This window comes from Leuciscus leuciscus (genome assembly GCF_965113295.1).
Source record: "Leuciscus leuciscus genome assembly, chromosome: 25".
Taxonomy (NCBI): Eukaryota; Metazoa; Chordata; class Actinopteri; order Cypriniformes; family Leuciscidae; genus Leuciscus; species Leuciscus leuciscus.
Window position 1 is genome coordinate 18,695,859 of NC_138724.1, and position 14,763 is coordinate 18,710,621.

The 14,763-nt window shown below is 37.3% G+C and overlaps 3 protein-coding genes across 6 annotated transcripts in view; 1 reads left to right on the forward strand and 2 right to left on the reverse strand.

Moving 5' to 3' along the window:
- Positions 1 to 226: 226 nt before the first annotated feature.
- Positions 227 to 6,514, forward strand: LOC309490359 (uncharacterized protein). 3 transcript variants are annotated; one of them, XM_082159487.1, is made up of 12 exons: positions 243 to 357; positions 476 to 604; positions 722 to 960; positions 1,071 to 1,125; positions 2,325 to 2,832; positions 2,917 to 3,062; positions 3,137 to 3,217; positions 4,816 to 4,939; positions 5,608 to 5,714; positions 5,799 to 5,920; positions 5,993 to 6,092; positions 6,175 to 6,514. In XM_082159487.1, the coding sequence occupies exons 3-12, from the start codon at positions 779 to 781 to the stop codon at positions 6,235 to 6,237; spliced, it is 1,488 nt and encodes a 495-aa protein (XP_082015613.1). In that variant the 5' UTR covers positions 243 to 357; positions 476 to 604; positions 722 to 778; the 3' UTR covers positions 6,238 to 6,514. The 3 variants fall into 3 exon arrangements, with proteins under 3 accessions (XP_082015612.1, XP_082015611.1, XP_082015613.1); XM_082159486.1 differs by lacking the exon at positions 476 to 604 and having other exon boundaries at positions 227 to 364; positions 749 to 960; XM_082159485.1 differs by lacking the exon at positions 476 to 604 and having other exon boundaries at positions 229 to 357.
- Positions 6,507 to 8,678, reverse strand: lyrm5b (LYR motif containing 5b). Of its 2 annotated transcripts, none has more exons than XM_082159491.1 (3): positions 8,535 to 8,678; positions 7,215 to 7,295; positions 6,507 to 6,832 (listed from the first exon to the last, which is right to left on the reverse strand). In XM_082159491.1, the coding sequence occupies exons 2-3, from the start codon at positions 7,257 to 7,259 to the stop codon at positions 6,623 to 6,625; spliced, it is 255 nt and encodes an 84-aa protein (XP_082015617.1). In that variant the 5' UTR covers positions 7,260 to 7,295; positions 8,535 to 8,678; the 3' UTR covers positions 6,507 to 6,622. The 2 variants fall into 2 exon arrangements, with proteins under 2 accessions (XP_082015617.1, XP_082015618.1); XM_082159492.1 differs by having other exon boundaries at positions 7,215 to 7,291; positions 8,533 to 8,594.
- A 202-nt stretch (positions 8,679 to 8,880) lies between these two features.
- Positions 8,881 to 14,763, reverse strand: part of nedd1 (NEDD1 gamma-tubulin ring complex targeting factor) — a 9,667-nt gene continuing 3,784 nt past the window's right edge. Inside the window, 13 exon segments of the mRNA XM_082159481.1 lie at positions 8,881 to 9,663; positions 9,775 to 9,841; positions 10,155 to 10,263; positions 10,342 to 10,525; positions 11,340 to 11,512; positions 11,609 to 11,653; positions 12,225 to 12,329; positions 12,442 to 12,486; positions 12,575 to 12,706; positions 12,822 to 12,975; positions 14,249 to 14,450; positions 14,534 to 14,609; positions 14,612 to 14,762. Coding sequence (XP_082015607.1) covers positions 9,559 to 9,663; positions 9,775 to 9,841; positions 10,155 to 10,263; positions 10,342 to 10,525; positions 11,340 to 11,512; positions 11,609 to 11,653; positions 12,225 to 12,329; positions 12,442 to 12,486; positions 12,575 to 12,706; positions 12,822 to 12,975; positions 14,249 to 14,450; positions 14,534 to 14,609; positions 14,612 to 14,762 — 1,548 coding nt within the window. The 3' untranslated portion in view covers positions 8,881 to 9,558.

Sequence of the window (14,763 nt, forward strand, 5' to 3'; positions counted from 1 at the left end):
TATATATATATATAAGACTGAATGAACTTGCATGTCTCATTAGTTACATTTATGTGAAGTGGCTTATATCAATGAACATTCAAATAGATTTCAAGAAAAAAATAACTAAACATTTGACAAAAGTTAAACGCGCTTGACATTTGAATAAGATAAGTATTTTCTTTACATGAGAGTAGGAAAAAATATAAGGATCCTTTAAATACAACTATCCATGTGCCGGAGCTTCCGGAAGTGACGTCACCGGAAAAAACCCCCGAAAAGTCTATGGCGGTGTTTTCCATTGTGACTTCCCTGTTCGCCGATGCGGTATATAAGCGAATATTTTTGCTTTACACAGTGGTTTGATTTGTAAAGATGGTGAGTTGTGTATTTCAATGCCATAGTAAACTGTGGCCCTACGATTTTAATGTAATTGCTTGTTAAACGGTTACCAGCTTCGGTTAAACGTCGACTCAAACCGGCTGCTTCGCCGCAGGTCAGTTAACGTAACGTTAAACCCTCACACCCGGAGGACCGCGAATTCCTGTCTGGATATCATGAATAACTAATTCATTAACAAAGAACTGTACATTTTTGCCTGTCCGTAAGATATTAAGTATAAAAGGTGAACATTTAAAGTTTAAAATTGGGGGCATAATTACAAATCGTCATGGTCTTGATGCGTTTAAAGAGGCTTTTATTTATCTTCGTGTCTTGTTTCCCCTCTTCCTACACTCAACAGCACACAGCCTTTAAGCTATAGCCAAAGTACAAACACTTTAAGCCATATTCAGAAGGGATGGATGACCTACAGAAAAGCTCAGACTCAGAGGCCGGTTGTCCTCTGTACAGTCTTCGGATGGAGCCAGACACTCCGGACTCCCTGAACAACGCCTGTCTGTTGAATGACAGTGACTACCTGTTTGAAGACCCTCAGCTGTCTCATGAATTCTCCTCCACTTTTGTTCCCGAGACCCCCAGGTACTATTTCATTTGTAAATATCATATTAATATAAATTATTTGTGTGTTTGGCATGTAATAGACAAGTCGTTAATTCATATTAACGAGAGCAAATAACTTAATTTTACAGCCCACTGATTCACAGAGGAAAACGAGACTCCCAAAAAGATGACGACAAAAGTCTGGTAAGAGAAAAAGGGCTAGTTCACATTGCCATGCTACTATACTAATATATTTCTGCAGTATGTATGCAGTACGCACAGTATAACATTTTCTGTATGCATACCAGTATTGGATGTCCTACTACATTTGCTAAAATGTGCAGTGTGCAACAGAGAATACTGTATCCCTGCATGCTGCAACCTTTCATTTCCAGCACTACCAAGCAGAGGTGGAAAAAGTACCCAACTTTCTTACTTGAGTGAAAGTACAGATACTACTGGTCAAATATTACTCCGTTACAAGTAAAAGTTGTTAAGTTTTACTTAAGTAAAAGTACAGAAGGACTCGTTTTTAAATGTAAATGTCAATGCATTGTTTTATTATTGTTGCATTGTTGTAATACTGTACCTTATGCCTCTGAATCTATGTCTGCCTACCTACCCTCATATCAATATCAAATTTATTTCTAGAACACAGTTCCAGTAGTGGGATTAAATGTGAGATTGAATAAATGCACTCAATAACGTCCACAATGGTTTCGGACACCCAAATGGCTGTCCCCTCTTAAAGTGCCCTATTTAAAGTTTTTTGGCTTTTAGTATGAATATGTTTGCCATACTGTTATCTATAAGCTAGTGTGCTACAAAACAATGACAAAATTTGCATTTAGAAGACCAAACCAAATGTTGAAAATTAAGATCAGGCTGATGTCGGAATCCAACGTCAGATTGACGTTAATCTCCAACGTTGGACAGACGTTGTATTGTGGTTGAAAATGAAAATAGGGGTTGACGTCAGAAACCAACATCAGTCGGGTTCTGACATCAACCCGACTTTAATTTCCAACCAAAATCATCCCCTGCAACCAAAATCATCCCCTGAGTGACGTTACTATTTTTTACTTAAGGACCTGACAGAAATGAAGTGGAGTAAAAAGTACGATATTTGTCTTTCAAATGTAGTGAAGTAAAGTAAAAAGTTTCCAGAAAAAATCATACTCAAAGTACAGATACTCAAAAAGTGTAGTTAAGTACAGTAAATGTACTTTGTTACTGTCCACCTCTGCTACCAAGACACCTGAAGTGATATGAAATTGCAATACAGTACAGTACAAAACAGAATGCAATTTCAGAATTATAGTATTCCATTCAGAAGATAAAAAAAATTCTATTATATTTATAAATGTTTTCATGCTTGATTAAAACGTTGTTCTTAATTGTAGGCGACTTCGTCCTGTTTGTATGAGAAAAAATGGGAAAGACGAGAACACATCCCAGGATACCTCAGCACCACTCCAGCCTCCCTAAGAACAATGAAGCGGCGCAGACTGGAGGACTCAAATCCGAGTGCACTGCTCGAATACTCCGGCATTACGCCGGGAGCAAATGGATTTGTAACGGCCTCGTCTCTTTTACCCTCTGATTTTACATGGTTGGAGTCTCCACGTCCAGCAACCTCCTCTGCCTCTCATGTTTCTGCATCTTGCAAGCCTTCGTCCTCAGCTGGGTCTTCCACATGTGCACCGGATCAAACTAGTGATCCGACATATTTAAACAAGCTGCTAGTGACCGGTCGTACCTCTATGCGAAAGACACTAAACGCAAGTAATGGAAAAGAACAGAGGTCCAAAAAGAGCATCTACAGCAAGACCAAATCTAAAGCCTCTAAAAGTACAACAGCACACTTCCCTTTACTCGCCACTGAGGATGAAGCTTTACTACTGGATGCAGGTACAGTTAACCAGGATCCACACGTTTGGATATTCCTCATTAACCTATTCTCATTCTATAATGAGTCTTTCTGTTTGTTTATAGCAAAGAGAATGCAAGGGCCAGCAAGTTCACCTCTATGTCCGATACCAGAAGATATTGTCATCATAGAGGACGATGTTGATGATGACGAGAGCATGGCCCGCTTCGTTCAGATGGCTGATGATGAGGCGTATGCCAAAAGCCTTCAGGTACGACTCGCTCTGCTGGTCCTTATCAAGCAACATTAGGGAAGTGACTAACTCTGTTATTCTGGTGTGTGCAGGAACAGTTTGATATGGAGGAGCGGATGGAGCAGCAGAGGCAACAGAACAGATCGCCAAGTAGAAACAGCCACAACCATATGGTCAGTTGTTGTTTTTTACTTTATTCTAGGGCTGCAACGACGTGTCGACGTCATCGATTACGTCGACTATGAAAATACGTCGACACGCATGAAATGCGTCGATGCGTCACATTCATTATTTACGTTTAAATATCGAGTAATGTTGGCTTCTGCTCCCTCTCATGGTGAAAATGACAGACCACGATCATCCAAAGTATGGGAATACTTTAAACTACGGCCGAACAGAAAGGTGCTTTGTTCACTATGCAAACTATGCCCCATTCGGCGACGATAAAATGGACTTTAATTTATAACTTAAACTTAAATCTGTTAACGAAGCTTTCAGTGCATTTGGCAGTTTTTAAAAGTTGTGTATGCACATGTAGACTAGACCTGCACTCCCGCGGGACCCACGATCTGATGGCCGAGTGCGGCGCGGGAATATAGATCTGATGGCCGAGTGCGGCGCGGGAACATAGATCTGATGGCCGAGTGCGGGCGCGGGCGGTAATGCACTCGTGTGTGTGCTGGTTGCGGGAGAATAAAACGATTCGCGGGACTCCCGCAAAATAGAATTATCTATAAATTGAACATCTAAAAACTAATAAATTGTCATTCATCTGTTGCACAAAAGCAACAAGAACAACTAAAACAAAATAGAAACGATTTACAGGCCAGAGTCTCTATCTATTTATAACATGTTTGCAGCGTTGAACAATGTAGCCAATCACAGACATATGTGTTGATTTCTTGAACGCCAATCAGATGCATTTAAGATAGAATCCCCTCACCGCTCAAAATGGACTTTTTGTTCAGTGCTGAATTCTGCATACTGGCAAATCATCTGATTATAGCAAACAAAGTGTAGATATTATGAAAGATTCATTGTGCAGCCAGTTTCATTTATAATAACAGAGATTTGTGAGATCACGATGAACTGAGATGTCAGCTTTTTAGGAATTATTAAGGGAGAAATCCATCCCGCGCAGATGTCTAATGTAGACTTTAAAAACAAACGACTAACATTATATTTAACAGTAGCCTAGGCTGCAATCTAGTGTATGTGAACCTTTTTGCAGATAAACACAAGTGCATTTTCGGACAAGTTAATTGAGTAAATCATACTCCCACTACGGTAATTAATAACAGACTATAGTAAACACATTTCCTAAATAGGCCTGTGTATCTTACATTTTATGAAATAGTACCATTAAAAATAAAGTAAAAAATGCTTCTTGTTCGCATATTTCATAATAAAATGACAATTACCCTTTCTGAAATACAATTTTTTTTGTCATCATTTATAGATTTCATGTTAAAATAATATACAGATGCACTACCCTCTTCAAAATACAGCTGATATATTGTTGTACTTATTATTTATTGGAAAGTTTGCCAATGCATAAATCAGGTAATCCCAAAAATAATCATTAGATTAATCGGAAAAATAATCGTTAGATTAGTCGACTAATCGAAGAAATAATCGATAGATTAATCGACAACAAAAATAATCGTTAGATGCAGCCCTACTTTATTCGTATTGCTGTTTTTCTTCCGAGCACTGAATGATGGTGCTGTGTGATCATAAGCAAACAGAAAGTGATGCAGGTTTCATGCAGGTTGATCCCTATGTTGGTTTGGGCTGGATCTCTCCTTGGGCCTCATTGATGAACTCGGCTTCGTTCTCACATGGAGACACTGAGCTTGCAGAGCTACAGCAGGCCATCTTTGGAGAACAACCCCGTAAGTCACCATAGATGATCCAGATATATCAGCTCAAATAGAAATCATTTGATTCTGTCCTGATGATTTCATTTTATTTAAAGATTTTAATAACTTATATATTTATATAATTAAATAATTCAAAATAAATATATACACTGCTAGCCAAAAGTTGGGGTCAGTAAGATTTAAAAATATTTTTGGAAAAAGTCTCTTATACTCATCACGTATGCATTTACTTGATCTAAAATACTGTAAAATCAGTGATATTGTGAATAATATTATCAGTAATATATACAGTAAGTTTTATTTTATTTTTTACTGTAAGTTAAAATGTCATTTATTCCTGTGAGGCAAATCTGAATATTCAGGATCATTACTCCAGTGTTCAGTGTCACATGATCCTTCAGAAATCAATCGAATATGCTGATTTGCTGCTCAAGAAACATTTCTTATTACTATCAATGTTGAAAAGAGTAATATTTTTGTGGAAACTGTGATAGATGTTTTAGGATTCTTTGATGAATAGAACATTCAAAAGAACAGCATTTATATAAAATACATTTTATGCATCTTAAAAAAAAAATGTATTTAAAAAAAGACCTTTGAATGGTAGTGTATACATGTATATTTGTTAATTTATTTTAAAATATATACATTTAGTTTTATTTCATTTTGAATTTGGACAGGCAGACAACAGGGTCGTCGGCAATCCAGCAGAACTCAGAATTCCCGACGCAGACCGGCCCGCTCACAAACGAACTTGTTTGATGACAGCCAGGGAAATAATTATGAGGTTTGAGTTATGCTACTTCACAGATATCACATGCTTAATTATTGCGTGCTTCCTCATCTTCGGTATTATTCATTGTTTTATAAGGCTCTCTTAGCGTTCGAGGAGCAACAAGGTGCTGTAGTATCCAAGAACACTCTGACTAAGGCCGAGATCGAACGGCTGCCCATAAAAACCTACGATCCCGCACACAGCGCAGGAAAGACAGAGTAAGTCACAGAGCAGGACGCCACAAATGAGATTTCCCATAATGCAATATTGTAATCATACTCTCTTTGCAGCTGCCAGATCTGTTTCAGCGAGTACAAGACGGGTGAACGACTCAGGATGCTTCCATGTCTCCACGATTACCACGTGAAATGCATCGACCGCTGGCTAAAGGTCTGGCTCGCTTTAACGACACAATCCCATAATTCATTTCAAAGTCATGTTTTGCTAATCATTTTTCCTTCTTTTCTTACAGGAAAACGCCACCTGTCCCATCTGCAGAGCGGATATATCAGATATCAGTGGTGGTTTTTCTTGAGCGTGCACAACTTCAGGACTCAGTTTCTACCTCACAGCTGGTCATGTGACTCCGTTTGTCTTTTAGTCTTATTTTGAGTGTTATTTAACACTTTTTAAATGAGTAGTATTGTCTGGTGTTTGAACCAGCATAAGGCACTGCCAACCAACTGATTTATTAGAAAGATCCTTCTAAAACATATCAGATATGAAAATCACACCAGTGGCAACAATTCGACACTGTTAGCAATAGCGAAACTTGCATTTGTTATGATCTTCAAATAAAATAAATTTCTGTACATTTTTGCCTGTTTTTATTGTAACAGTGACTTTTGTGATTATACATGTAGCTATTACAGTCTTTACATTGCTATTGTTCTGTTGTTTATGTAAATGACAGGCTAAATTCACTCCGTTTCATAATATCGCTTCTTCAAAGCTCTGTACTTCCGGAGGTAATACAGCGCTTCGAGCTCTTTCACCACAAATTCTCCTCGGCTGATGAGCTCTTTGATCTTCTCTGGGTCTCGCACATCTTTATTCTTGGCAAACGCAGCCCTCAGTCTGTCTCTGAAATAGTCGGCTCCTTTCGGATACTCCCGTCCAAGAAACAGCAACTTCAAGCAGAAGAATCATAAGACAGGATTACAGGAGTCACAGATGTTTGCAGGCAGTAGAAATACTTTAATATGTTTATTTTCTTGATATAAAGGAAGGTTGTGACGTAGACCGTGGCTAGTTGTCACACGGTTTACTACAATTAATATATTTGAGTGTATAGATATTTTTGAAGGTCATTTGGTGCATAGACAACAAAAGTTGTTTTGCTACCAAAAATAATGGGACATTTTCACTGTAGCTGGACTTTTGACTCAATACCTTGTAGTTACTCAGATTTAAAACCCCTGTGACACTTACAATTATAAATTTAGTGATGCATACTATGTATGTGCATATTACATATGGCATTTAAAAGCATGAAGGGGGCAGTGTACTCACAGTTTTGTATAGTTGTGCTACCTCTGCTCGGAGTGGATTGGCCATTTCCCAGTGATTGTTCTGATCTCAGCCTAACACAACCTGCGTATAATAGTCCAGTCATTTTAAGCCATAATGGGGGTCAACATAGGACAAATTGCAACAGAAGCAAACTCAACTGATTTTGTATCCTCAATATGTCCTGAGTAAGAAAAAGAAAAAAAGCCCTGAAGAATCCCATCAGGGGAAAGTTTTGGAAAAGACCCATATAGCCTATTCATGCCTATTCATTCTTTTTCTCAGGTGAATAGGGTAAAAATGTTATCCTTTAGATATCACCATGAAAATGACTGAGTTGATTACTTGCATCAAGACAAACAAAAAATGTATTACAAGTTTTTTTTTTTTTTTAAAGTGTAAACAAAGACAAACGGTGCATAATCTAATTATGTATGTGCTAATTTGCATAAATACCACAACAGATCTAAACATTGGGTATAGCCAGGTGAAAATGTCTTGTTGATATATAACAGTAAAATGCTTTGTTAAGGTCTGAATGGAACCCATTTAGGCTACCGTGGGACTGTTTCTGGGGGATGAGTCTGAGGGAAGAACAGGAGACATGGGTAAGGAGAATGCAGAAGACAAAAGGTAGGTAAAATAAAAAGTGAATCCCCAGAAACAGTCCCATGGACCCAGCCCCAAACCCCATCTCTGCTATTATAATTAATAAAGGCTGGTAACTTCTTCCTGCCTCTATGTATTAGTGCTCATGGGTAGCCTAAATGGGTTCCATTCAAACCTTAACATTGTCTTTTACAAAATTCATCAAGACATTTTCACCTGGCTATACCCAATGTTTAGATCTGTTGTGGTATTTATCCAGATTAGCACGCAATTAGATTATGCACCGTTTGTCCATGTTAACAAACTATTTCAAAACAATTGTAAAACATTTTTTGTTTGTCTTGATGTAAATAATCAACTCAGTAATTTTCATGGCGATATCTAAAGGTTAACATTTTTACCTTATTCACGTGAAGAAAAATAATGAATAGGCGTATGAATAGGCTTTATTTGGGTCTTTTCCGAAACTTCCCCCTGATGGGATTCTTAGGGGATTTTATTTCCCTCAGGACATATTGAGAATACAAAATCAGTTGAGTTTGCTTCCGTTGCAACTTGTCCTACATTTTTTCATAAAATGACTGGACTGTTGACTCAACCTTGAATGTTTTTTCAAAGCAGACTGCCATAAAATCTTAAGACTGAATACTGAAAAGATTTCAACCGTAACACTGAAAAACTAAAAAGGACAAGAGTTGTTTTTAATCTACTTACTTGCTAATGTGTCATATTGCCCTTTGGCCGCTTTGAAAACCATAAGCAGGAGTGTTACATCTGCAGTCGTCGAAAACATGAAGTCAAAATAGAAGTCCTCAAAGGTTTAAATAATTGATACACTAGCTGGCTACAAATAGAATGTTATTGCTGCTATTATACGTAAACAGTTCAAGGTGATATTTACGTAAAAATATACATTTTATTTACTGACCATAGACATCTTAGGCAAAATAAAAGTCCTCAAAGGTAAAAACAATCCTAGCGCTTGACATAAAACAATTGTTTACGCATACCTTTTCATTTGATAGTCATGCTTGTACAAAACAGAAAACACAGCTTTAGATGAATGCAGAAATAATTTATTTAGGCCAAGACACCTTACAAATGCAGATTAGGTGCACAGTGTACAGGACAATGTTTTTGAGTTAGTCTTTTGCTTTTTGTTGCCAAATGCACTGTCAAGATCGTATGAAACTAATTCAAAAGAAGTCATGTATTGAAGCACTAGCATTCACACAATCTCCATACACTCCTTTTAAAGCTGGAAAACACCTACAGTTCTACTCTTAGACAAAAACACCAGTGGCCTTTCATTTTTGGCATGTGGTTTGCAAAAATGATCCGGATAACAATTTCAAACGAGCACAATTCAAAAGTGGCAAAATCCACGCTGAGATGTTTCTTCACTCTATCACATTCATGCTTTTTACAATCCTAAGTGCCAATACGTGTCATTTTTTTCCTGTAAACTAGTCAGGATATACAAAACACACACCTTGGAGAAAAAACAAAGCGTGTTCTCTTCCTTGCTATCTGATTATAAGGCATATAAATCTTACAAAACGCTTTATAACCTGAAACAAATACAAAATCGTGTGCCAATATGACAAATGGAAAAGCAGACTGTGAGCGGTGGTCTGCAGAGTAAAGGCACCAGTAGAATCTTGAGCTACTATCCGTCCTCTGATTCCGGTCAGTATTCCGGACCGCCGCAGTGGGAGACACGGGTCCATGGATGTCATTAATAATTGGCTCGCAGTCGTTTGTTTTCCTCCTTCAGTCTTTCTATCTCCTCCATGAGCGAATCGTTCACCGAGTACTTCTCAATCAGACCATGGATTTCATTCTGTAAAAGATAAATGTCACTATTAAAGGGGTGTAATATTAATTTTTACCTTTACATTTATTTTTCTAGCTATTTAATTATGGATTTGGTTGGTAAAAGAAACAAATGTACCAGCTGAATATAGAACTGGCGAACCATCTCCACCTGTAAATTGATGATGTCTCTATGACAGGTGTCCCTGGAGGAAACAACAAAAAAATTCGAGTTAGATTAGTCAGTAATATGTAAATGTCTAAAGAATGTATGGTTTAATTAGTGTATATACATACATAGTTTCAATTAATACATTTGATGATGATAAATGTTTCTTGAGCAGCAAATCAGCATATCAGAATGATTTCTGAAGGATCATGTGACACTGAATACTGGAGTAATGATGCTGAAAATTCAGCTTTGCATCACAGGAATAAATGACATTAAAAAAAAAAAAAAAAAGTTTACCCAGTCTGTTATCTCGAAATGAATCTAATGACAAATATGTGGTGACTCACCTGAAGTCCTCCAGTGCCTCGTGGATCATGTTACGGACAAAGCTCATCTGAACGGCGGTGAGTGGAGCTCCACGGCCCTCGGCTCCAGATACGACTGCTGCCGCTGGAGCTTTAGATCAAAACATCTGTCACACATTGTGTCCCATTGAAATTACTTTTAATCTAATTGTGGCCCATTCAAACATACCGGGTGCAGCTGCAGGAGGAGCTCCGCTGACAGGCGAATCATAGGTGAGCTGGGTGAGCAGATCTCTCCTCTGATTGGCCTCGGGAGTGTTGAGCGGCTGCGTGGACTGAACGCGTGTGCTCTGAGCAGCAGGTGGCGTGGTTGAGACATCATACTCCTGGCGGAGGCCGTTATTTTTCTCCATCTGTCAATAATCCAGTAGCCTGGTTAAAACCAGACCATTCTCAGTAGTAACTGAGTTATGGTCTGGCAAAGCTTCATTAATAACTCATTTCCAAAGGGGCGTCACCAACGGACGTCGCTCAAATGCCTCTGGGCACAATTGGATAGACCTAAAACCAATCAGAGCGGTCGTCATCATGTAAAGCCATATGCTGCGTCCCAATTCGCCTAAGTTACACTACGCCATAAAAGTATGTACTCTTTTTGTGAAGAAAAGGTATTTACTTTTGAATGTGTAGCAAAAAAGTAGGCAAGCTTTGGGACATACTACTTCGTCATCTTTATCGGACGGATCTGTCGCGTGCGTCCTGTCACGTAAACTGCCCTGTCAATCATCTTGTCACAGTTAAAATCCTCTTTTAAATCTATTTCATTTCCTACCATTTCGGAGAGAAATGTAGAAGCACGTTCATCTGCCAGTGGGTCTTTCATGGAGACTGTCCTCATGTGTTTGTAATTTTAATATAATAATGCATTTAAAAGTTGCTGCGCTTCACCAACGCACGTCGCTCAAATGCCTCTGGGCGCAATTGGATAGACCTAAAACCAATCAGAGCGATCGTCATCGTGTAAAGCCCGCCCCAACGTTTCTGATTGGTGCTGCGATTTCGACGGATTAGAAATGGGCTTGAATGAGCTCTTTGCCAGACTACTTGCAGAGCAAATCTAAATTTGCCGGAAGTTGTCTGGGTTTTCCCAGGCTAATAATCCAGAGGAAAGTAAGTTGAATTCATGAATACAAAAATGTGTTGGATGATAATCAAAACGAGTTGGACCTTGGTGGCATTCTGTACATCAGTCTGTTGTGGTGGGGTAGTGATGGGCTCCTCTTCTTTGATTGATGGAGGAGTCTGAACCACAGATGGACTGTAGCAGCGACTTCCTGGAGTGCCCAATGGGGTCTTCCTCTGGGACGACCCACCAGGGAAATGAGGTAGGTATTCAAAGTCTAGTAACACAGGAAGTGTTTATGTTGGTAAAGGTAGATAAAACCATGTTGTTTTGCTCATTACAGTTTATTAAAATGTCATTAGTACAAACTTGCCTTTCTTTCCACTAGATGCATCACTCAGTCTGTGTCCTTTGTAATCTATAGAGATATGGTTTAATTAGTAAATATGTATATACATGTGTACACACACATACTCTATCAATGAAAAGTTTGGGGTCAGTAAGCTCAGTATGTACTTGTATTCATAAAGGACACATTCAATTGATCAAAAGTGTCATAAAGATTACATTTCAAATAAATGCTGTTCTAATCAAAGAATCTTGAAAAAATTTTTATTACAGTTTCCACCAAATATTAAGCAGTACAACTGTTTTCAAAATTGATGATAATAGGAAGTTTGATGGTTTAATTAGTGTATATACATACATAGTTTCAATTAATAAATTTGATGATGATAAATGTTTCTTGAGCAGCAAATCAGCATATTAGAATGAATTCTGAAGGATCATGTGACACTGAAGACTGGAGTAATGATGCTGAAAATTCAGCTTCGCACCAGGAATATATGAAATTGTAAATTTTGATCGATAAATGCAGCCTTGGAGAATTTTTTTAAATGAACAAATCTTAAAAATGCCAATGGTAGTAGGTGTACATATATTAAATAGAGGCCAAATCTGTGAAAGACCGGATGGAAAAGTTCCCTCACCATCTCGTACAGGTGAAAAGATGTCCAAGCTATTTCTGCCGACTGTGACCCGGTCAGTGCAGTGCTGACCTTCTGCTTCCCTCGAGAACATATCTATACTGCCTCCTACATGACAAACAATCATTGAGCCATGTAATCATTGCACGCCACATTCATAATCTCTTGAACTCTGCCATACATGATTGAACATAATAAACAAAAAGCTGAAAACACTTACCATTTCTTGAAGTTGGAGTATCACCAAAACCATGTGTTTTGAAACCTGCAGAGAGGATGGAAAAGCACATTATGGACCCATGAAATGAGAAGACAAGGACAATACATGAAAAATGCAAATGAAGCAAATTTACCATCATTAAGTGGGGAGAAAATATCCAGGCTTAGGCTGTTCCGACCTAAGCCGCTAAATTTCTCCACATTGGGCAGCTGATCTTGACTGTGCTGACCCTCGGCCTCTCGGGACAACATCTCACCTGCAGGGCCTATAAGAGACGACAAATTCAGCACCGTTAAAACCATTACAAAAGCTACAAACAAGGCTTTAATGCTAACTGAGCAAAAATAAAACCTTCAATAGCCATAAAGAGGAAGGTTGACCTGTGACTTGGGCTTGGCCATCTCCAGGAAAATCAAAGCCAGGCACACTGGGAGGGACTGCAGATGTTGGAGTGGAAGGTCCCGTCTGCTGACCGCTCAGTTTGACTGAAATCCGCTTATTTGATTGAGAAGACCTGCTGGATGTTTTAGTGGACTGTGGAAACAGGGCTGGATTTTAAATGTGCATTATAGTCAGAAGTATTCACAAGTAAACATTATTGAATATAGGGACAATACTGTATTTCAGGGGAAGTGTGTATTTTTTCTAGTAAAATACTAATTAATTAATTAAATCTAATAAATTCAAATTTCTAATTTCTTATAAAACACATGGCATTTTACATACTTTAATCATAATCACAATCATTTATTAAATATTCCTAGAACAGATTTTTAAAACTATATCAGATGTTAAATTTTTTTTTAAATAAATCAATTATATTTAAAACATTAATTAACATTTAATTAAATGAATTCAAACTAATTAAATAAAAATTCTAAATTCATAAAAACACACTGTTTTACATTACATAATTTAATCAATGAATTATACATTCTCCATCTGAATTTTTTTAATAATTATTCCTAGGACAGACTGTTTTAAAATTATAACAGATAATGTTCAAAAAAAGTAAATAAACAAATAAAATGTAAGAAATAATTAGCCTATACATTAATGAAAATTGTATTAAATTAATTACATTTCTAATTTGATATAAACACACTGCATTACTTCCAAAAATACATAAATCACTAAAACAGCATAAATTACACAAAAATCATTAAAACTACATACATCAATTAAAGTATATTCTCAATCTGAATAATTAATTATTCCTAAACAGATTTTGTAAAACTATATTGTTACCAAAATGTGAAATCTCTTTTGAATCTATTAATAAATTAATAGATTCATTACAATTAAATTAAATTAGTTCAAACTAATTAAATAAAAATTATTTCATATAAAATGCATGTTACTTTTTTTTTTAAATACATCAGATGTTACAAAAAATATACATGCATTATTTATAATGTTATTTATTTAATTATTTATAACAAATAATTATACATTATTTCAAATTGAATTTAAATTATAAAAAAAAAAATCTTATTTCAAATAAAATGCACTGCATATTTTACACGTTTTATCAATTAGTTAAATTAGTTAAAATATATTCTCAATCTGAAAAATGTGATTAATTAATTGTTCCTAGAACAGAATTTTTAATTTCTATTTCTTCAGAAATATATAAATAAATAAAAATGTATGTGCGTTATTTTTGTCTTCATTTTTTAAATGTTGTCCTCCATAATCATTCATTTCTGTTAAGTCAGTTTAACAAAAACAAACACTAGCTCACATGAAACATGAAGGGTGCTTCAGTAGAAATGTGTTTATGTACACATAACGTAGACAGCTGTACCTTTAACTTGGAGGTGGAGTTCTGGAAGCGAATGCAGGTCACTGACGTCTTGTGAGCTGTGGTGATTTTGATTGGCGCGCTGAGGTTTCTCAAATCATACAGGTAGATCCTGCCCTGAGTTGAGCCCACAACCAGTCCAGCCCCATCTGGGGTAAAATCGATGGCTGTGAGTGGAGACTCCACCTGCTTATTACGAAACACCCTGTGGGGATGCGCACACACATTAAATTAACTAAATCAAACTCCAATGTCCAAAATGCATACAAAATGTGATGATTTTCTTACATTTTGCTGGAGGTGTCATAGCAGATGATCTTCTTATCAAGCCCCACAGTGATGAAGAGCAAATCATTGGCTGGGAGAAGGCCAACCCTGAACACGGGGCTTTGTGCGCCCCCTCAAACACGTGCAGCTCCTTTTGAGTGTTAGCGTCCCAGAGTGCCACAGAGCCACTGTCCGATACAGTGCCCAGCAGAGACCTCTTCACCAGCGAGTACCTCAGATCATGGATTGGC